This window comes from Zingiber officinale, chromosome 9A (genome assembly GCF_018446385.1).
Source record: "Zingiber officinale cultivar Zhangliang chromosome 9A, Zo_v1.1, whole genome shotgun sequence".
NCBI classification, from domain to species: Eukaryota; Viridiplantae; Streptophyta; class Magnoliopsida; order Zingiberales; family Zingiberaceae; genus Zingiber; species Zingiber officinale.
This window is the reverse complement of record NC_056002.1, coordinates 118,601,170-118,622,995: the sequence shown is the minus strand read 5'-3', so window position 1 is coordinate 118,622,995 and position 21,826 is coordinate 118,601,170. Positions and strand designations below refer to the sequence as shown.

Sequence of the window (21,826 nt, the reverse complement as noted above, 5' to 3'; positions counted from 1 at the left end):
TTCTTGGGCGGCCCTTGTGGTGGCCCAACTGGCGGCCCTTATGTCGTCGGCCCATTCGACGACCTCTCATGTCATCGACCGACGACCCTTTGGTCGTGCCGTTACTCACTAGGACTTTCCACCCCAGGCTTAAGTACTAGAGTTTATTGTAACGACCCGACCCTTTGGCCTCTTGGGCGGCCCTTGCGGCGGCCCACTGGCGGCCCTTATGTCGTCGACCGACGCCCCTTGGTCGTGCCGTTACTCACTAGGACTTTTCACCCCTGACAGTGGATTTTTGCCTCCCCCAGGATTCAAACTCTAAACCTCCAGGCTTAAGTATTAGAGTTTATGAATCCTGGTAGCCAAGTGAGAGCCGCTCACTTGGCTACCAAGATTCATAAACTCTAGTACTTAAGCCTGAAGGTCTAGAGTTCGAATCCTGGGGAAGGCAAAAATCTACTGCCAGGGGTTGAAAGTCCTACTGAGTAATGACACGACCAAAGGGTCGTCGGTCGACGACATTAGAGGTCGTCAAATAGGCCGACGACATAAGGGCCGCCAGTGGGCCGCCGCAAGGGCCGCCCAAGAGGCCAAAGGGCCGGGTCATTACAATAAAAAGGCATCTTTTTATTGTAACGACCCGACCCTTTTGGCCTCTTGGGCGGCCCTTGTGGCGGCCCAACTGGCGGCCCTTATGTCGTCGGCCCATTTGGCGACCTCTCATGTCGTCGACCGACGACCCTTTGGTCGTGTCGTTACTAACTAGGACTTTCCACCCCTGGCAGTGGATTTTTGCCTCCCCCAGGATTCGAACTCTAGACCTCCAGGCTAAGTAGTAGAGTTTATGAATCCTGGTAACCAAGTGAGTGACGCTCACTTGGCTACCAGGATTCATAAACTCTAGTACTTAAGCTTGGAGATCTAGAGTTTGAATCCTGGGGAAGGCAAAAATCCACTGCCAGGGGTGGAAAGTCCTAGTGAGTAACGACACGACCAAAGGGTCGTCGGTCGACGACATAAGGGCCGCCAGTTGGGCCGCCACAAGGGCCGCCCAAGAGGCCAAAAGGGTCAGGTCATTAAAGTTCGCCATCTTCATTGGTTGGTAGTTGAAGTCCAGTCTTTACGATCATCCAAGTATCGAATTAAATCTTCAAAAAAATCTCCATTCATCCCTTCCAATATCCGAAATCCTCTCCGGTGAAAAGTGGGGGACGAACGGTGCTATAACCCTCTTGTTGGGCCATTGAAACCTTGTGTGGCAAAAACAAAAACAATCTGTTCCAAGACTAAGTCTTGGATTAGTAGTGCGGAAGAAAAGAGAAAATATTACGAACTCGATTGGTGTTGCACCAGATTCGAGCAAAGCCGATTCATAAAAATGAATTAGAATGTAGCTACAAAGCTAATTCTAATTGACTCCAAAAAGATTAAAATGACCACGAAAAATTGCTTTGAATGGTGGTTGCACCAATTCAAAACGACCCCGCTCTGATACCAATTGTTGGATCGAAAGCGCTAAAGGGGGGGTGAATAACACTCGTGGCTTTCACAATCGATTTCGTAAAATACGAGTAATAACGCAGCAGAAATAGTAAAATGCACAAACACACAGAAGACACGAGAAGCTACTTCGTTCGGAGCCTATATCGACTCCTACTCGAAGGCCCGCGGTCGTTGACCGCTTTCGGTGGGCAACAACTATAGTATCGTAAGAAGAATTATAGTTGTGAAGTACAATTGAAGTGAAAGCAACAATAAGACTGATTATACCGATGACAAAAATAGTGTCTCGGAGTTTTGGGTAGTCGGGATCTTGTAGCAGCACTTTCGAGCGTCTTTTGGAGCAGCACGTTGAAGAAAGAAGACTTGGAAATCGTTGTTTCTAGCTGCTGCTCGAAACACCCTTTTAAACAGTGCTCAAGGCGCCTTGAAACCCCTCCGAGGTGCCTCAAACTCAGAGAGTCAACCGCACGGATCAGCACAGACTCCTTCTGCGCTTATCCTCCTCAAGGCGCCTTCAGGCCAGTCCAAGGCGCCTTGAACCCCAGCTCCAAGGCGCCTTCAAGCCCTTCTGAGGCGCCTCCAACATTTCTGGACAACTGTCTTCGGCTAGCACCCGAGGCGCCTCCAAGATCCATGGAGGCGCCTCGGACACTGTTCATCCGAGGCTGAGTTCTGAATTTTGGCCCTACAAAAAGTGTTAGTCCACAAATACAAAACACATCATGCAAAACCAAGTTAGCACAGAAATAATATGATAAAAGAAATTATCGACAGTCATCGGACTGCCCGGGTCTGACTTCGGATTTCCAACCGAAAACCCTAAGTCGACCCGACACCTACTATTCCCTCTATGAGGAACACGCTCTCACTGACTCCACTTAGGAGATTTACCTGTTGCCAGTGCGATCCTCCAAATCGACTGGACTTTTGCTCAGCGTTCGAAACTTCCGAACTTTCTGCTGGACTTCCGCTTCCCGGTTGGTCCAGTCTTTCACTTGGTTCGCGACACTAGGACTTTCCACCTAGGGTTACCCCTTAGGACTTTTGCCTGAAGCTCACGACCCACCAAGACTTTCCGCATAGGGTTACCACCCCCTATGACCTAGGGTTACCACCCCTAGGGTTTTCCCTTTGCCTAACCGCAGCTAGGACTTTCCTGAAACACTTAATCAAGTGCATTAGATCACAAAACAATTTAACTTTGAATTCCTTTGTCATTATCAAAATAATGGTCGATCGTCGGATGCTTCCCGCACCACAGTTAAGTTAGATCCTATTGATTTTTGATCCCTGTGTCTAAGTGTGTAGGAGCTTAGGAGCATAGAAAGTTGAGCGGAAGATGCGGTTAGCGAGAAGGACGACACGGGAGAGAGTCGACGGGCTTGGTGCGTCTGAGGGACGAGGTGTCGTGGAAGAGTACACCGGTGGATGAGAAGAACGTACATGATGTTCGAGGGACGAGAAGTCGGAGCGGAAGTCTGCTCAAGGAGAAGGCCAAAATTGGGTTTGGGTGAACCTTATTTCGGTTGGCTGAAATCACCCAAGCGAGCGGAGTCAGAGCGTAAGATCTGGACTGAGGCGAGCAACATCGGAGCAGAAGGCCCGGATCGAAAAAGTCAAAAGGGTTGACTTTGAGGATCCGGGCGCCCGGAACCCAACTTTTATCATCATCGACATGGACATTGACCGTTACATCGGGGATAGAAATCTATCCCACTCTAGGTGCCTGGAACCCTTCCAGGCACCCCAACCTAGGCTATAAATACAACATTGGTCCAGAAGTTGAATAACAACAAGCAATTTGAGTTCCCACACTTGTGTGTTTCACTTTGTTACTTTAGCTTCATCTTTTTGTTCTTTCACTGCTGTAAGAGGCTTCTCTGCCTGAAGGAGATACTTAGTGCGATTCATTTCCTTGGATTAACAATCTCTCCGGTTGTAACCAAGTAAAAACTGTGAGCCTCATCTTTTAGTTTATTTCTTTATTTTATTTTATGCAGTGTTCCTTTAAGTCTGAGAAGGGGTTGTTTTTGATTTTGTGCAGGGCTATTCAACCCCCCCTTCTAGCCGGTCAACGGGGCCCAACACTTTTCTCTTGTGCTAAGTGTTTGATCTTTCATGACCTACTTAGAATTCTCGTTTGTGCCAAGTGTCCGATTATCTGTGACCCACTTAGATTTTTCTCTTACCAACTTCTCATTCGACTTTTAACATCATTAAATATCCAGTCAATCTTGACCCACATGACCTCTCTCTCTCTCTCATATATTCATCAAAGATCTAAATCCAAGCTTGAGTCAATTTAAACTTGGTCAATCTAGTCAACATTGACCAAAGGTCGATTGCACCAACAATAAACCTATGATTTTTTTTCATGTATTTTCAATGTGAGACTTTGATTGTATTCCTAACAATCCTCCCCTCAAATGAAGGACTACCATTATTCTCATGGTCCAGATCTCCTCTCAAGCATCCAATCACCTTTTACCTACTCCAAACCTCTCCTCAAATATTAAGTCACTATTAACCTACTTCAAGCCTCCCCTTAAGCATTCGACCAATCGAGGTAACTCCTCTCCTCTAAGACTTTTTCACCACCTAGGGCTTGCTCCTCCAAGATTTTCGCCAAGCATCCGATCACCCTTGGCCTGCTTTGACTTTTTATCTCTTAGGCTTCACTCCCCTTGGATTTCCACCAAGCATCCAGTCACCCTTGACCCGTTTAGACCTTTTTCTTAGAGTTCATTCCTCTGGGAGCCTGCACCTCTTTCATTTAAGATCATTATTCCACTCATATGACTCGATCTAGACTGGACTATGACTCTGATGTCACTTGTTAGAACTAAAAGAATTCACATATCTCTATAATGGTATGATATTATTTATTTTGGGCCTAAGACCTCAGAATTTATTTTTGGGCTCTACCAAAAGTCTTCATAATAATGGAGATATCTTCCATCTTATAAACTGATGATCTTTTCCATGTATTTCCGGTATGAGACTTTGATTGTATTCTCAATATTTGAACCATGTATGATGTTTTAAATATTACTTTATTGATTGAATGTTGAATGTATAGTGAATGGTTTGAATGTATCATGGATGTGTTTCGTGAATGGTGAATGTATATCATGAATTTGGATGAAAACATTTAAACAGTATTTAAATCTTGTAATAAAGGAGATGTTATCAATTTTTTTTAGCTAAATAGTGATGGAATGTTTAATTCCATCGCTAATTTAGTAATGAAATATTATTTCCATTGCTAATTTAGCGATGGAATATTATTTCCATTGCTAAACTTTGTGACAGAATATTATTTCTGTTGCTAAACTTAGCTATAGAGATAAAATCCCATCGCTAATGTCAATTGTGACAAAACATTTTGCGATCAAAATTGTCAGTTGCTAATTGGATTTAGCAACCAATTATAGATCAAAATTTTGATTGTAAAATATGATTTTTATTATGGTGTACACAATTATAATAGTTATGAAATTATAACTGTTACAACTATATAGTTGTAACAATTACAATCTTATAGTTAGTACAACATAATACTTATTAGTGTTGATCGAAAGTAAATTTTCTATATTGTACTTTGTAGCTATTATTGTTGGTCTCGTGTGGGCGGCAAGAGGGGGTGAATTTCCCTATTAAGAAATTTACAACTTTCTTTTGCTTTCATGCATTAGCAAAGACAACACAGGCTAGTTGAACAAAAGTTAATTAACATAAATGAAAAAGAATAGGTAAGATTTACTTGGTTTGCAATCATAAGATTGCTTATCCAAGACAATGAAAGCTCTACTCAACAAATCTCCTTTAGACGAAGGTGGAGTAGCCTCTTACAACATTTGCAGCACAGAATCATAAAGACAGTAAAACAAATGAAAGCACAGAGTTTGTATTCGAGTGTTGTGTAAAATGAAGAGGAATAGGGTTCTATTTATAGCCTACTGGTCGAACTAGCCATTTTGCTGACATGGTATCTCCTGGCACTTGGGCCTGCTCCGGACACCTCCAGCTGTGTGTCTTATCTACTCGCAACGGCTATTCAATGGTGCAATGATAAAGATCATCCTTGTCTAGGTGCTCAGAGTGTTGCCGACGTGGTCCCGAACGTCATCCATAGCAACCTCTGTTCGAAGAGGCACCCAGGGCAATTCGGGCACTCTGAGCCTATTCGGGCGCCTAAACATGGTCCAGGTGCCTAGACAAGTCAACACAGTGTTGACTTGTTCAGTCTTCCGCTCCGATCACTTAGGTGATTCTCTTGCCATCTAGAGTTGAGCTCACCCAAACCCAACTTCGGCCTTCTCCTTAAGCATTCTTCCGCTCCGGAATAAGCACAGAGTTGGCTAAAATAGTTTTTAACTCTAAATTCTCATTTTTCAATTTATTGTTCTTAGATTTGAGCTTGCTTAAAGACTTAGATATTAATTTTATTCCTAAATATAACTGATCAGGAGGTAGAAGACATACCTCACTAGATCTGATCTGAAGCTGGATTCTACTTCTTCACTGTTACTTTCTTCAGATGTAGCTCTCCCTTCATCGATGCTCTCTTCTTGGTGGCTCACCATAATTGCTAGTATGATGTAGGCTTCAATTTCTGACTCAGATGATGACAATTCACCCCATGTTACCTTAAGATTCTTGTGTCTTGTTTGTGTTGACCTTTTGTTCTTGTCATTCTCGTTCAATTTTGGATAGTTGTCCTTGATGTGCCATTTTTCATCATAGTTGTAGCATTTAATCTTTCTCTTGATTCGTGTAAGCTTTTTAGTTTGAGACTTGTTAAATTTATTAGTTTTAAAGAACTTCATATGTAGCTCTCCCTATAGGAGATCGGTGGCCGGCTAGAAGGGGAGATGAATAGCTAGGTCACCCCCAACTCGATTGCTCCTCTACAAAACATTAGTGTGCAAGAGGAAATACAAAAACTAAAGAAATGAAGGCAAACAAGAATACAAACGCTAACACAATTCCTTTACATGGTTCGGAGATTACTTGCTCCTACTCCACGGTGTGTCCTTGAGTTGGACGAACCCTTGATCCTTCGGTGGATCAGTCCTCGGCAATCTCCAGCTAGAGCTTTCTCCTTCTCGGTGGAGCAAACCTCTCACAAAAGATCTCTTCCTCTTTACAAGATGAAGTTTAGGCTTGGGAGGAAGAGAGTAGGCTTTGGAAGCTTTGAGCAATGACTAAGGAGTTCTTCAACAAGTATCAGTAACCTCCTTCATGCCCCAAAGCTTCCTATAAATAAGAGGAGAGAGTTGATCATCATATCAACTCATTTCAGCACCAGTCGATTGGCACTTCCATCAGTCGACTGGTGCTACCGTTGGAGGTAGTCAATAGCTACTTTGTAGTGCCAACGATTTGCCAACGACTACTTACCAGTCGACTGGTCGCTGCTGGATGAGCAAATAGAATGCTTCTGTTCGCTCCCAGTCGACTACATAGTCGACTGGACCAGTCGACTGCAACTTCCATCAGTCGACTGGTCCCAATTACACACTCACACTCATCCTCTCCGAAGTCGTCCTTGAAGCCCTCTTCCTCGATCTTCGTCCCTCAGATGCACTTGAGCCCGCGGCTCCTCTCCGTGTCATCCTTCATATTGCCTTGAAGTTCGCTTCCTTCGGCTTCACTCCGTTGCTCCTCATCTTGAGGTCCCTCGGATGTCTTCCACACCATCCTTCACCAACTCAAGGATCCGAGCACTTGGATGAGCTTCCCAAACTTAGCCGCACCAAGCTCCTCATGTGTGTTTCACCAAATCCTGCATGACTCAAACACACATATCAAACCAATATGAAAGCCTTACTTAAACTGTTTGACACACACATCAAAACCATGATCGTACCGATCAGACTTAGGTTGATTGCATCAACAATCTCTCCGTTTTTGATGTGTAGAAATATGTTTAAGTTAGGCACAAATAATAACTTTGAAAATTACAAAAAATATGTAAATATGAAGCATAAAACACAAGCTCCCCCTTAACATATGCTCTCAACCTTAATTTTCAAGTTTAGCACACAAGTAGGTTTCTAACTTAAACCTACCCATTTCTCCCCCTTTGACACCATCAAAAAGATTGTACCAAACAATCATGCATACCATGGCATCAAATGTAGACTAATTGAACCACAACTAGCTTTTGAAAATGCTGGAAAACATGTACCAGTCAATTGCAAACTGTAACAGTCGACTGGCACTTACCAATCCAAATTTCAACATTCTGAAGCCAACTTCAGAAATACATAAAAAATTATAAAAAATTTGAAAAATCATAAAATTTTTAAAAAAATTATTTATTTTAAGGTCCTATAACTAGGAAAAATATTTTTTTCATGAAAAGTCAATGCCTTTTTGAAATTTTGACTAAAACTCAAAAACCTTGAAAACATGTAATTGTGTATCAATTTGAAATCTAGTTTTGCATTCATATGCTTCAAAATAGCTATACCACAATAAATAAAATATAGAATAGTTTTCAAAACATTTAAAATGTCCAACTATGATCTATGGGCAAGATGTCCATTAATCAAACATTTGCTTTCCTCAAAGTTGGCCTATGATCACTAAACATTGATACATTTCATAACTCATCAAAATGTCATAAGCATAAGTGAATTATTTGCATCATCCTATCATCTCACATCTATGTTTAGAAAATAATGCAAGTCATTGTGAGATGAAATGAAGGTAACCTCTACTTAGCCTTCTTTATCATGAATTTCTATCAAGGCTAAGTGCTCCCCCTTAAGGTCTTAAGTCAACCATTTTTCAATGATTTGAATTATGATTTCAATGGTTGACTAACCTAAAATCCTCTAACCCTTGAGAATTGACTTTGGCACCCAATAGAAATTCTTTCTAATTTGGTTAACTAAATATTCCTTGGAGATCTATTTTCTATCTATGGTCTTAGTTTTTTATTGCCCCTAGCAAGTAGACAATGATAGGTCTTTTCATTGTTGGGTTCATTGTATTCTAACTCATTTTTCTTAAAACTTGACCTTTGACTCCCAATGATCATATTTAAGGTTTTTGATCTAATTTCAAATTTTCTAAGGACATTGGTAAGATATTCTACCTTTTCCCTTAAAGCATTATTTTCTTCTACTAAACATGAATTATTTGAATTTGTAGAAGGAACATGCATATCATTGTCCTTAGAACACATGGATTCTAATTTTTCTTCAAGGCAAATAATATCATTTTTCAAGAACTTATTTTTCCTTTTTGCCTTGAACAAATCCTCATTTGTACTTTTAATAATCTTAATTAAAACATGAGGAGGAAGATTATATACCTCACTTATCGAGACGCCCAAATCCGATGTTTGACCCCCCCCCCCCCCCTCCCCTTAACTTGAGCTTCCTTCTTCATCTTTACTTGAGCTCTTTCCCTTTTCATTTTCGGATGAAGTGGAGGCTACATCATCAATTCCCATTAGAGAAAAATGGGACACATGGTATTCTTCTTCCTCCGATGAAGATGGATCACCCCATGTTACCTTTAGGTTTTTAACCTTCTTCCCCTTTTCTTTTGTCTTCTTCTTCTTTTCTTTTGTCTTCTTCTTCTCTTCCTTCTTATTTTCTTCTTTCTTCTTCAAGAGGGGGCATTCATCCCTCATGTGCCCTTCTCCTTGGCAATTGTAGAAAATGGCCATCCATGTTCTACTTTTGCATTTTGATCTCTTTCTAGCATGAGATTTGTTAGTTGAAAACCTTTTAAATGACCTTCTCATTTTCCTTATCATATACGCCTCTTGATCGCTATCCATTGAGACACTTGATTCTTCGGAGTCGGAGGATGGTGGGGATGAAGACTTCTTCTTCTTACCCTTTCCCTTGTTTGCCATAAAGGCTACTGCTCTTGATCTATGAGCTTCTCCATCTAACCCTTCAACTCGAGTCTCATGAAGCTCCATGGTTGAGAAGAACTCATCTAGAGTGCACTTGTATAGATCCTTTGTGATGTAGAATGAGTCTATTATTGACATCCAATTTGTAGTTCTTGGGAAGACATTGAGGGCTTTCATCATTATGTCTCGATTTGAAAGTGACTCACCTACACTTGTTAGTCCATTAATAATTTCCTTAATTCTAGAATCTAAAATTAATACCTTTTCTCCTTTCTCAAGATTGATGTTGTTGAGTTGAGATTGGAGAAGGTCTTTTTTTGCCAATTTTAATTCCGATGCCCCTTCATGAAGCTCCACTAGCTTTTCCCACAAGTCTTTAGCGCTTGTATAGTTTCCAATTCTTGTTACTTCTTGTTGGGGAAGAACACTTAGGAGATGATGCAATGCTCTTGAGTTTGGTACGTGTTCTTCTCTTTGCTTCTTATTCCACCTTATTTTCTCAATTAACTTATTGTCTTGGTCCCTAGGCATCTCAAAATCATTTTCTATAATTAGCATTATATTGAAATCGGTTCCGAAGAATACCTCCATTCTCTTCTTCCACCAAGAGAAATCTCCTTCGAATTTAGATGGATGGATGCTTGAACCGATCATTTTGATGAAGTGCTCTTCTCGGTGATTAGTCTATTGAAGGGCATCCTCGCTTTGATACCACTTGTAGGAGATCGGTGGCCAGCTAGAAGGGGGGAGATGGATAGCTAGGTCACCCCCAACTCGATTGCTTCTCTACAAAACGTTAGTGCGCAAGCGGAAATACAAAAGCTAAAGCAACGAAGGCAAACAAGAATACAAAGGATAACACAATCCCTTTAAGTGGTTTGGAGATTGCTTGCTCCTACTCCACGACGTGTCCTTGAGGTGGACGAACCCTTGATCCTTCAGTGGATCAGTTCCCGGCAATCTCTGGCTAGAACTTTCTCCTTCTCGGTGGAGCAAACCTCTCACAAAAGATCTCTTCCTCTTTACAAGATGAAGTTTAGGCTTGGGAGGAAGAGAGTAGGCTTTGGAAGCTTTGAGCAATGACTAAGGAGTTCTTCAACAAGTATCAGTGACCTCCTTCATGCCCCAAAGCTTCCTATAAATAAGAGGAGAGAGTTAATCATCATATCAACTCATCTCGGTACAAGTCGACTGGCACTTCCATCAGTCGACTGGTGCTACCGTTAGAGGTAGCCAACAGCTACTTCGCAATGCCAATGGTTTATCAACGGCTACTTACCGGTCGACTGGTAAAAGTACCAGTCGACTGGTCGCTGCTGGTTGAGTGAACAGAATGCTTCTGTTCGCTCCCAGTCGACTGCATAGTCGACTGGACCAGTTGATTGTAACTTCCATCAGTTGACTGGTCCCGGTTACACACTCACATTCATCCTCTCTGGAGTCACCCTTGAAGCCCTCTTACTCGACCTTCGTCCCTCAGATGCATCCGAGCCCGCGGCTCCTCTCCATACCATCCTTCACGTTGCCTTGAAGTTCGTTTCCTTCGGCTTCACTCCGTTACTCCTCGTCTGGAGGTCCCTCGGATGCCTTCCACACCATCCTTCACCAACTCAAGGATCCGAGCACTTGGATGAGCTTCCCAAATTTAGCCGCACCAAGCTCCTCATGTGTGTTTCATCAAGTCCTGCATGACTCAAATACACATATCAAACCAATATGAAAGTCTAACTTAAACTCATTGACACTCACATCAAAACCATGATCGTACCGATCAGACTTAGGTCGATTACACCAACACTCCCTTCATCGATGCTCTCTTCTTGGTGGCTCACCATAATTGCTAGTATGGCGTATGCTTCAATTTCTGAGTCGGATGATGATGATTCATCCCATGTCACCTTAAGATTCTTGTGCCTTGTTCGTGTAGATCTTTTGTTCTTGTCATTCTCCTTCAGTTTTGGGCAATTGTTCTTGATATGCTCTTTTTCATCACAGTTGTAGCATTTAATCTTTCTCTTGATTCGTGTAAGATTCTTAGTTTGAGACTTATTAAATTTATTAGTTTTAAAGAACTTTGAGAATTTTCTTACCACGTACACTTTTTTATCTTCGTCAAGAGATGTGTTGAAATCTGATTCGACCTTTCTCATGTTTAGGGTGACATTGTTGTTTTGCTCCTTGTCCTTTCTTATTCTTGCACATCTAGATTCATGTAATTCAAAGGTAGAAAATAACTTTTCTAAATTACTTTACCTCGAGGTCCTTGGAGATGTAATAAGCGTCTATAATTGATGTCCATTCGATAGTTCTCGGGAATGCATTCAATGCATACCTTATCGAGTCTCGATTCATTACCGCTTCTCTAAGGTTGTTGAGTTCGGTGAGTAGTTCCTTGATCTTTGCGTGCAGTTGAGCCGCTATTTCTCCTTTTCCATTCAAATATTTTTTGGTTTATTCTAGAGCAAATCTATTTTTACGAGTTTGGCCTCTGAGGTCCCTTCGTACAACTCCAAGAACTTCTTCTAGAGTTCTTTTATTAATCTGTAAACATTGATTCTGTTGACTTCTTATGGTGGTAGCACACTAAGTAGATGATATTCCGCTTTGCTATTAGCTATGAAGTTGATTTGGTCCCTTTTATCCAAAGATATTCTTCTTTTTCTTCTCCTTATTGATCTTTGGGTACTAAAAAACCGTATTTGATAATTAAAAGAATTTCGAAATTGGTTTTAGAAATACCTCCATCCAACGTTTTCAGAGTGCGAACTCCCTCTCGAACTTTGACGAATAGATAGTTCGGCCATTGTCTCCTTGCTTTAGTAGGCGGTTGGTCCTTCTAGAGTGGATCCGGCTTATGATACCACTTGTTGGTCCCGTGTGGACAACAAGAGAGGGTGAATTGCCCTCTTAAGAAATTTACAACTTTCTTTTGCTTTCGCGCTTTTGCAAAGACAACACAGGTTAGTTGAACAAAAGTTAATTAACATAAATGAAAAAGAAAATGCAGGATTTACTTGATTTGCAATATGAAGATTGCTAGTCCAAGGTAGTGAAAGATCCACTCAACACATCTCCTTTAGACGAAGGCGGAGTAGCCTCTTACAACGTTGACAATGCAGAATCATAAAGATAGTAAAACAAATGAAAGCACAGAGTTCGTATTTGAGTGTTGTATAAAATGAAGAGGCCCAGAGATCTATTTATAGCCTACTAGTCGAACTAGCCGTTTTACTGACGTGACATCTTTGGAAGCTTGGACCCCCTCCGAGCGCCCCTAGTTGTGCGCCTTATCTGCTCGCAAGAGCTACTCAACTGTGTGATGATAAAGATTCATACTTGTCCGTGAGCCTAGACCAGTTCGGGCGCCCGAAGTGCTACTAACGTGGTCCTAAATGTCATCCACAACAGCCTCTGCTCGAAGAGGCACCCAGGGGAGTCCGGGCACTTGGACAAGTCAACATAGTGTTGACTTGTCCGGTCTTCCGCTCCAGTCGCTTAGGTGATTTTCCGGCCATGCATCCATAGTTGAGCTCACCTGAACCCAACTCCGACCTTCTCCTCGAAAAGTCTTCCACTCGGGTTTCTCATCCCTCGAAAACGTCGCACGTATCCTTGCAGCCTACTGGCGTACTTTTCTATAGCTTCTCGTCCCTCGGATGCATCGAACCTGTCGACTCACTTCCCGTGTCATCCTTCTTGTCCACTGCGTCTTCTGCTCGACTTCTTGTTTTCTTAAGTTTCTGCATAATTAGATACAAAGATAAAATATAACAAGACCTAACTCAACTCGGTTGATCATATTAAACTTACCCGGGGTACTTATAATTACGACATAATTTGACTAAAGATGACTACTATAAATGTGTAGCAATTATAATCTTGTAGCTGCTACAATATAATATTGATCAATATTGGTTAGAAAATAAATTATCTATATTTATGATTCATAATTGCTACAACATAATTTTGGCACGTAATGAAGTAAAATGTGATATCGCTCACCCAAAGCGACTCAGTAGTGCAGGCCCCACAACAATATATATGCAGGTAAATCATTGGGGTATTTTGCCATAGCGCAGTGATTCTTTGCATGTGGAGAAGGTCAGACACCCAATGAGATATTTTACATCCGCTGAAAATTAATCCCAACACCTATTTAAATAAACACTCATATAGGTATTAATCAATTGGGATAATATTAACCAATATTAATCAGAAATGAAGTATCCTTATTATATTGATCAGCAATTGAAACTATTATAATATAGTATTATTAGTGTTAATTAGAATTAAAATATCTATATAATTATTATGATCTCGTAATTACTGTAATAATATTTTTTTAAAAAAATAAAAATATATTGAAACTCTATTTTTCTAGTTTTTGTCCTTTTTTCCACTTCCCTTGACTTTGTTAATTTCCCACTGCATTTTATGCTCTAAATAATATTTTTTCTGTAAGGGTCAACAGAATGTCTAGCGTGCCAAATTTTATCCCGTCGGTTGGAATTTCTCACAGCTGTCTCTCGAAGGACATGCAAATCATTTCATTTATTATTAAAATTGACTTCGCATATATAAATAAATAGTTAATTAATTATTAATAATTGGATGTCCTACGTTGGATTGGACGGACCGGACAGATATTCAACATTGATTTTGATGGAGCATGGTCGACAATTGTCCACCTAGAAAATCTTAATTATTTTTCTTTAAATTGAATTTGTTGATTTATTTATTTATTTATTATTATTAAATACCTTATAAGTGAGTAAGGTAGTGTCACAAGCCATGTGAAAGTCATACGAAGACATCAGTGTATGACGATCGATCTAATTGACATCGAAGAGAAGGCACATGGTAAAGCTTGACAGTGTGAGCATAGATCCAAAAATTATAGATATATGACTTTTTAATTTTTAAGAATAGCGATATACATAGTCCATATACTATATATCCATAGAGAAACTTCACACGGTTCTACATCCGCACAAGGACCGGCTCTAGAATGGTCAAGGTGGGACCGACGCATAGGATCCCACCTTAGGCAGAGCCCCACTTCTATTAGTAAAAATATATTAGTATTTATTGAATCACTACAAAAACATTTACTTTTAACGACTGAATATTCCATCGATATTTGACATTACCGACGGAATGCCGACGGAATTCATGGTATCGAGAGTTATTTGGTCGGCAATTCACTTTACCGACGGAATTGGATTTTCGACGGTATTCCATATTCCGTCAGTATTTTAATGACCGAATATTTTTCCCGTCAGTAAAAAAGTAAACGACAGGTAACGAAATTTGCCGACTGAATAAATTTCAGTCGGAAGATTCCCAAAGGAATCCTTAATTCTGTCGGGATTATATCGCAAAAAATCACTGTATTGTCGATATTTACCGACGGAAACCACAATTCCGCCGGTACAAAATTGAAAAAAAAAATTAAAACCTTACTCATGTTTTTGCTCATTTCCCATATACAATTTTAATACAAATACAAACAATCACAGGCGATGACATCACAAACACAATTCATACATATATCACAATCCACATAATATATATACTCACAACATACAACAACAAGATCACATGTCAATCAACAATCTTCAAAATACAACATACAATATAATACATAAACATAAGTGCGCGCAAATACAAAATCTCCAAAATATAATAAAATCCAAGTGTCAAATGCTCACAATCATAAGTATCTAAAAGTATATAAGTGAACGACAAATACAAAATATCCAAAATACATACCATAATACATCACCTATATATATATCCAAATATAATCCTATAAAAGTCAAATATAAGAGATTATGATTATAATGAATCGATGCAAATGTAATATAACTCAAACATGGTAATATATAACTAATTTTACATGTAAAAAAAAATACATGAATTATATTTTGGATAATCAATAATAGTGGTGATGGTGAATGTATCAATATGAACTCCTGAAAAATGTAAAACACTTTAAGATAAACATCTAATAATATCGCAATAGAATAAATATATTTGACTTAATTAATTTATAAGAAATTCTAAAAAAAATCAAGTTATAGTTGAACATACCTCAAAAAAATCTAATCATCAGCGGGGTCTGATGGGTCTCGGGTCTCCTCTGACTGGGACTGCTGTGAATGAGGCTGCTGTGATGGGTCCCATCTAGCAATGATTGCTTGCATCTAGGCCAATTTCTGCTCCTGAGCAGCCCACTTCTTCTCTCACCTCTGATCCATGGTAGTCATCTGAATATTCAATTCTTGGTTTTCTTTTCTTAATGACTCCACCTCAAAAGAAGAAGAAGAGGAACTCGCACGACCCCTAGGAGTCCTCAAGCGATCAAATACCACCTTGGCCTGGGAGCCAAGGTCGTAGAGGGAGGAGTTCTTTGTCCTTCCACCCACAACATCATAATAAATTTCGTTTATTTCCTGGGTGGATAAATCTTGTGACTCCCCTTCCCTCTACTAGTGGCTGAGATGCCTGAGCAACCCTGCTTGTCATTTCCTCCTGTGTATAAAAAATATACAATTTATATCTTATACACAATTATTAAAGCTAATTAATTATTATTAAAGATTAAATATAAATTACAAGTTAATAATTCAAACCCCAATGTTCTTTGATCGAGCATCAATATATGTGTCATCCTTTCTCTAGTGAGTCTTGAGAAAGATCTCCAGGCAAGTGAGTTGTCTTTCTAAAGAATGCTCCTGCATGCACAAATAAGTTTGGCTAAAATTATACAAGTTTATTAATAAATAAAAATTTGATTTATATAACTTTAAATTAAAATCACCAGATCTATAGTGTGCTCAACAATGGATCGAGATCCTGATGTATGCCGAGCAGATCCGGTACTCGGGCCACCTGGCTCTGTATTCCTATTCGCTCGAGTTTTAGAGCCTTTGTCTGCCATCTTTCTGCAGACCAAGTGGTCGTCCATGCACTCTAGATCTCGTCGGATACATAAGATGCTCGTGTGCCATCCTTTCTCACATAGTATAATAGGTCTTTGTACAACTTACACAATAAATATATATTCCAAGTTGTTGCAAATTCTACCTCGTGCCCATCCTCCCACGTATATTTTTTCTGTAATTAAAAAATAAAATTTTAGTATATTAAAGGATGTTTATATTGCACATATTCAATTTACTTACCACAAATTCTTGATAATAAAAATCCTTAGTTGCAGCATCTACATGTCTCCATATAGTACCAGATATACAGACTCTTTCCTTAAATCTTCGTGTAATATATGTCGATACTCGATGGCCGTTGGGAGTAAACTTATATATAAACAATATTAAGACATAAGATATATGTTATAAATAAAAAACTTGAATTACTAATAATAAAAAAATATGTATGACTCTCCAACAACCCTAAGGACGGTGGATCCACGGAGTGGTGCTGGAAGATCTGTCATGATACCTTATATCTACAAAAACATATTACAGCACATCATAATAAGTCTTTAATAACATGATAAATAAGCAACAAAACATGATTGAAGCATAACTTACTAGATGAATAATAATGCTAAAATTTAATCAATGATAGACTCTGGAGACATTTCTACTCAACATTAACAGTTTGTAAGTCATCGTCGCTAGACTTTGTTAGTTCAGCAAAATCCTCACTGTTGGATTTCTCTCCATTATCTATCTCCTCGTCAGTGGCATTATCATCTACAATTAATAAAAAATTAATTTAAAAAGATCTAATTATAAAATCTAAAATAATTTAAATTTTTTTTATAAAAGTATCAATAATAAAAAAGAGAAATACCCATGGGAGGGAACTTGATCATATCTTTTCTTCCTCTGTTTTTTCCTATTTCTTCCTAAACCCTAAATTCACTTTTGCTCCCTGTCTCACACTCAAACTCTTCACTTTCGCCCACTTTGACATCCATCGATAGCCACTTTCCTAGTTCTGACACTGATTTCCAATGTCGTCATCGTTGCATCGTTGCGTCACCATCGATGCCCACTGACACTACACACGCACTTAGACCCTTCGAGACTTCAATTTAGGTGGAGTTTTTTTGTTTGATCCATGTTGATTTAGCTTGGTGTATAATTAAATGAAAAATGATTTTAGATTACTCAATTAGTTTGTTTGATCTCTTTTTATTATGGTAAAATTGACAAGCTATCATGGATCTTCACTCAATGATAACCTTCATGTTGCCCCGACGTCAAATTTCTTCGCCTTAATCCAACCCATTAGAATTGGACCTTAACAAAGAGTTACGCATTTCAAAAGCAAACAAATTCATATATAGGAATTGAGTTCAATTAGAGAAGAGATTGAAGCAAATTGAGTAGCTGATTATTAAGAGTAATAGTATCTTCGCTGACAAAAAAGTTTAGAGATATCATATCTCGATTGTTTGACGAGTCTACGACAATGATGGCACATATTAGATACTTAGAGCATCTCCAATGCAAGTTTTTTAAAAGGTTTGTAAAATTAAAACAAAAATTTTTTAATGAATGTAAAGACAAGTTATTAAAAAAAATAATATTACATATTTGACTTTTTAAATAATTAAAATATTTTATTTAATAGTCAAAGTTATACTCTTTACTTTGAAAATAAATATATTTGATAAGTTAAAAAAATACAAATGACTATAATTAAATTAAAATTCATAAGTTAATTAAATATTAAATAAAAATTATAAATTAAATTAAAAATCATAAGTTAATTAATTTATTAATTAAAAATTATAAATAAAAATAATAAATAAAAATGTGTGATTTATAACGTAGGACCTATAAAAAAATTATATAAAGATTTTTTTTATTAGGGAGAGAATATTAGGATTTTTTATTTTTGATATGATATTGATGTGACATATTAAAAATTATAAAAAAAATTATGAAGAAATTTAATTATTGAAGATGTCCTTAGCTTAGGTAGAAAATTTGATGAGTCTCGACTTTCCTTAGGATAAAAAAAAAGATGTTTTTTTTTCTCACCTATATTCAAGACACCTTCACTTTTCAATGTGGATTGCGATAGCCTTCTTAATCTATTTGTTGTTGTACCCATTAATCCAAGGCCTCCTCTACCCTCTATAATTAACCATATATGAGCACCTTTCTAACCTTTGACATTGTCGAAGAATCCCTCTCCATCTTACCTCTAATGTGAAAGGCGTGTCTTCTCCTTTCATTGGAGAAAAGTAATTTTTTATGTAAAAGTTATACATGTAGTACATTTGTGTTTTAATTTTCATAGAAAAAACTATGATTTTTTTTAAAATTAAAGTTATAATATATAGTTCTCTTTTAGTTAAAATGGATCAATCATGACAACAATATTAATTTCTCCTTCACAATCCACCCCATAACTTTTTCTCCCTCAACTCAATATAATCTTTGCATCTTGATAGCTCATGCTAATCGCAATTTTTGGAGTAGACTCTTGCCGATTAATTGGAGGTTTGTTCTATATTGTTTTGTTGTTATCAAAAGTTTGTCGTTGTAAACTATTTTTGTTTGTCTTGCTAGATTTTATTATACCACGCACTTGATATCTCAAGTTGATGTCTTGAGGATCAACACGCACATAAAAGAAAAACCACATAAACCTAATCCAAGTCTATAATATCAAAGAAAGACTATTGATCTAGTTTGAGATTAGAAGATGGGATGGCTCCTCAACATGTCCACGGTCGAGCTCTTTTAGTAGGTCAAATACATGTCAGGTCGCCTTCTGCTAGGTCGGCTCTTGTCGGCCAGAGTGATGCGAGGATTTTGGCGAAGATCTCTAGTACTAGCCGCTAAAAAAACTTAAGAGGGATTAGAAGGAGGGCCAAGGTGTAACTTCTCGGACTTAGAGAGAGAGTTGGAGAGATAATATACAATAATTTCTTTTTAATATTATATTTATATATTTTTTCTATAATTTAAAATACGATTCCGTTTCCGTATGATAATTAATATTCTGGACGCGCGGATCCACAGCATTCAATTCGGTATCGCCGCAGTCGCGTCACGTGAGCCGCGGCCCCCAGCCACACGCACCGTCTCATACGGACGCTCCGCCCGCCACCGTGCTACGGTCAACTGCGCTCGTGCCCCGTTCCGGGCCCGCCCGCGGGGTCCACGCGTCATCCTTTCCCTTCGCCCGTCGCCGTGTCAACTGCTCAACCTCACTGCGAACGCCCACATATATATAATACGCGACAAAACCCCTTTTCATCTCCCTTTCTCCGTCGGCCTGAACTGGAAGCCAGTGAAGATAATCAGAAGTAATTTAATATAAAGCAAAATAATTCCAGCTGTCTCCCCTTATAATTAATTAATTAATAATTAATTTCCCATGACAAGTGACCTTATAATTATCCATATAGGTGCAGTGCATGCATTCAAATTCACACACATCACCGTATCATTATTATGCGGTCGTTTATCTTGATCGTGTCCCCCTACGTGCGCATAGATTCAACAGTAGTCGCATCTGGTTATTCATGTTTACTTTATCGAGGTTGATGTCTCTCGATCGGTTGCCTATATATATATATGCTTGTTTAGCAAATCGGGAACAAGTGGTGGTGGTGGCGCTGCATGTCGATGGAGGGGCTGAGGGCGGATGCGGCGGCGGCGGCGGCGCATTACCGCGGGGTGAGGAAGAGGAAGTGGGGGAAGTGGGTGTCGGAGATCCGGGAGCCGGGGAAGAAGACGCGGATCTGGCTGGGGAGCTTCGAGTCGGCGGAGATGGCGGCGGTGGCGCACGACGTGGCGGAGCTGCATCTCAAGGGGCGCGAGGCGCAGCTCAACTTCCCCGAGTCGGCCGACCAGCTGCCGCTCCCGCGGAGCTCCGACCCCAAGGACATCCGCTCGGCGGCGCTCGAGGCCACCGCGCGGCTGCGGTGCAGGACCGCCTGCCCGCCGCCGGCCATGGAGAGGCTGGGAAACGACGAGCTCGGGCTGGACTCGCCCCAGATGTGGGCGGAGCTGGCCGAGGCGTTGCTGCTGAGCCCACCGGCCTGGGGCGGCGAGGCCGACGACGGCGAGGTGGAGGACCACTGCGAGGACAACGCCTCGCTGTGGGATCCGATATTCCATTGATTCAGGCACCCGCCACAAATGCACGTACGTATTTGCCATGAACATCTGCAGTTTTTGTCTTGCAGAGGGAGAGAAAAAAAAATCCTATAAATTTGTTTCTCATAATTCAGCCAGCAACTGTAGTATACGTTAAGCACGCTGTAATTGATCAATGCGATCTAACAATTAATATGAATTTAGCGATCGATCATAAAATGATGATTTTCTTATAGCTAAAAATGGGACCGTGGATGGAACAAAGAGGCACAGCTAGCTAGCTGTTATATATGGGGCATTTACAGGGACACAAGCTTTTAAGTGAAAGATTTCAGCATCTCCATTTTTGGAGGTGGAGTAGGATAGCGGCGAGAAGCGCTTAGTCAAAGTTTGGGGATGAACAAATCGAGGGATGTGAGTAGGTGGCATCACTAACAAATTTACATATTGAAGAGTTGATGTGCCATAGTTCTAGATTTACTAAAGTAGAAAACCTCATTTTCAAAATGTGTTTATCATTTTGATCATCACTAAAAAGACAGTCAGCATATTTAATTTAGTCAAAAACACCTTGATAGACTTGTGGTTGTCAAAATTAAAATATCAGGACGTGAATAGACACTACTAACATATATATTTTTAATTTAATATTTGGGTTTTTCGGATCAATTAATTCGGGAGGTAATTGATTAATTATATTTTATAAAAAAATTTCATCGACTATTAAAATAAATTTAAAAAAATACTTATATCATCATGCACTAGACGTCAAACATTCACTGTCCATAGTCTTACCGTAGGCAAATACTTTCTATACGAGATTTGAATCGTGATGCTCTTGTTTTTACCGAAGTATCTTATCGTTGTACCACCAGAGGTAATAGACACTCCTAGTAGCATCATGGATGTAATGAGACAACTAAGGTAAATGTTTCTCTTATGTACTAGTCATTATTTCAAAAGTTAATAGTCGCCCGTGATTTACCTCCTCCGTGTTGGTCCTGGGATGAATTGGCGGTGGTGTTGGGGGTGAACGTATTCGCCTTTTGTCACTATGGATGTAATGAGATATTAATTAAAGTATTTTGGTTAAAAATCTTTGGGATTGGTCTTGAAATATCATCAATGTAAATATTAATTTCATATTGTTATTTTGATGCTTACAAAGATCATCAAGCTATCTTAGCTAAAATATATTGATGAGTATTCTTCATGAATAATATATTGATGGTTTTTGGGGAGTCAAAATGGCAACATGGGTTGTCATTGTATTCATGGCGCTTGTTATTTATATCCTTACTTTCTAATTTTGGTCACCAGAAAGGTGATTTTGGCTCAAATTATTTTAATTGTTTTATTTTGTTAAATA

At 39.3% G+C, this 21,826-nt stretch overlaps 1 protein-coding gene across 1 annotated transcript; it reads left to right on the top strand.

Moving 5' to 3' along the window:
- The first annotated feature begins 19,941 nt into the window (after window positions 1-19,941).
- On the top strand, window positions 19,942-20,669 carry LOC122021301 (ethylene-responsive transcription factor ERF022-like). Its single transcript, XM_042579403.1, has one exon. It carries the CDS (start codon window positions 19,978-19,980, stop codon window positions 20,479-20,481), a length of 504 nt encoding a protein of 167 aa, XP_042435337.1. The 5' UTR covers window positions 19,942-19,977; the 3' UTR covers window positions 20,482-20,669.
- Window positions 20,670-21,826: the final 1,157 nt, after the last annotated feature.

Coding starts and splice junctions, on each gene's coding strand:
- LOC122021301 (XM_042579403.1), top strand. CDS start 19,978: ATGTCGATGGAGGGGCTGAGGGCGGATGCGGCGGCGGCGGCGGCGCAT.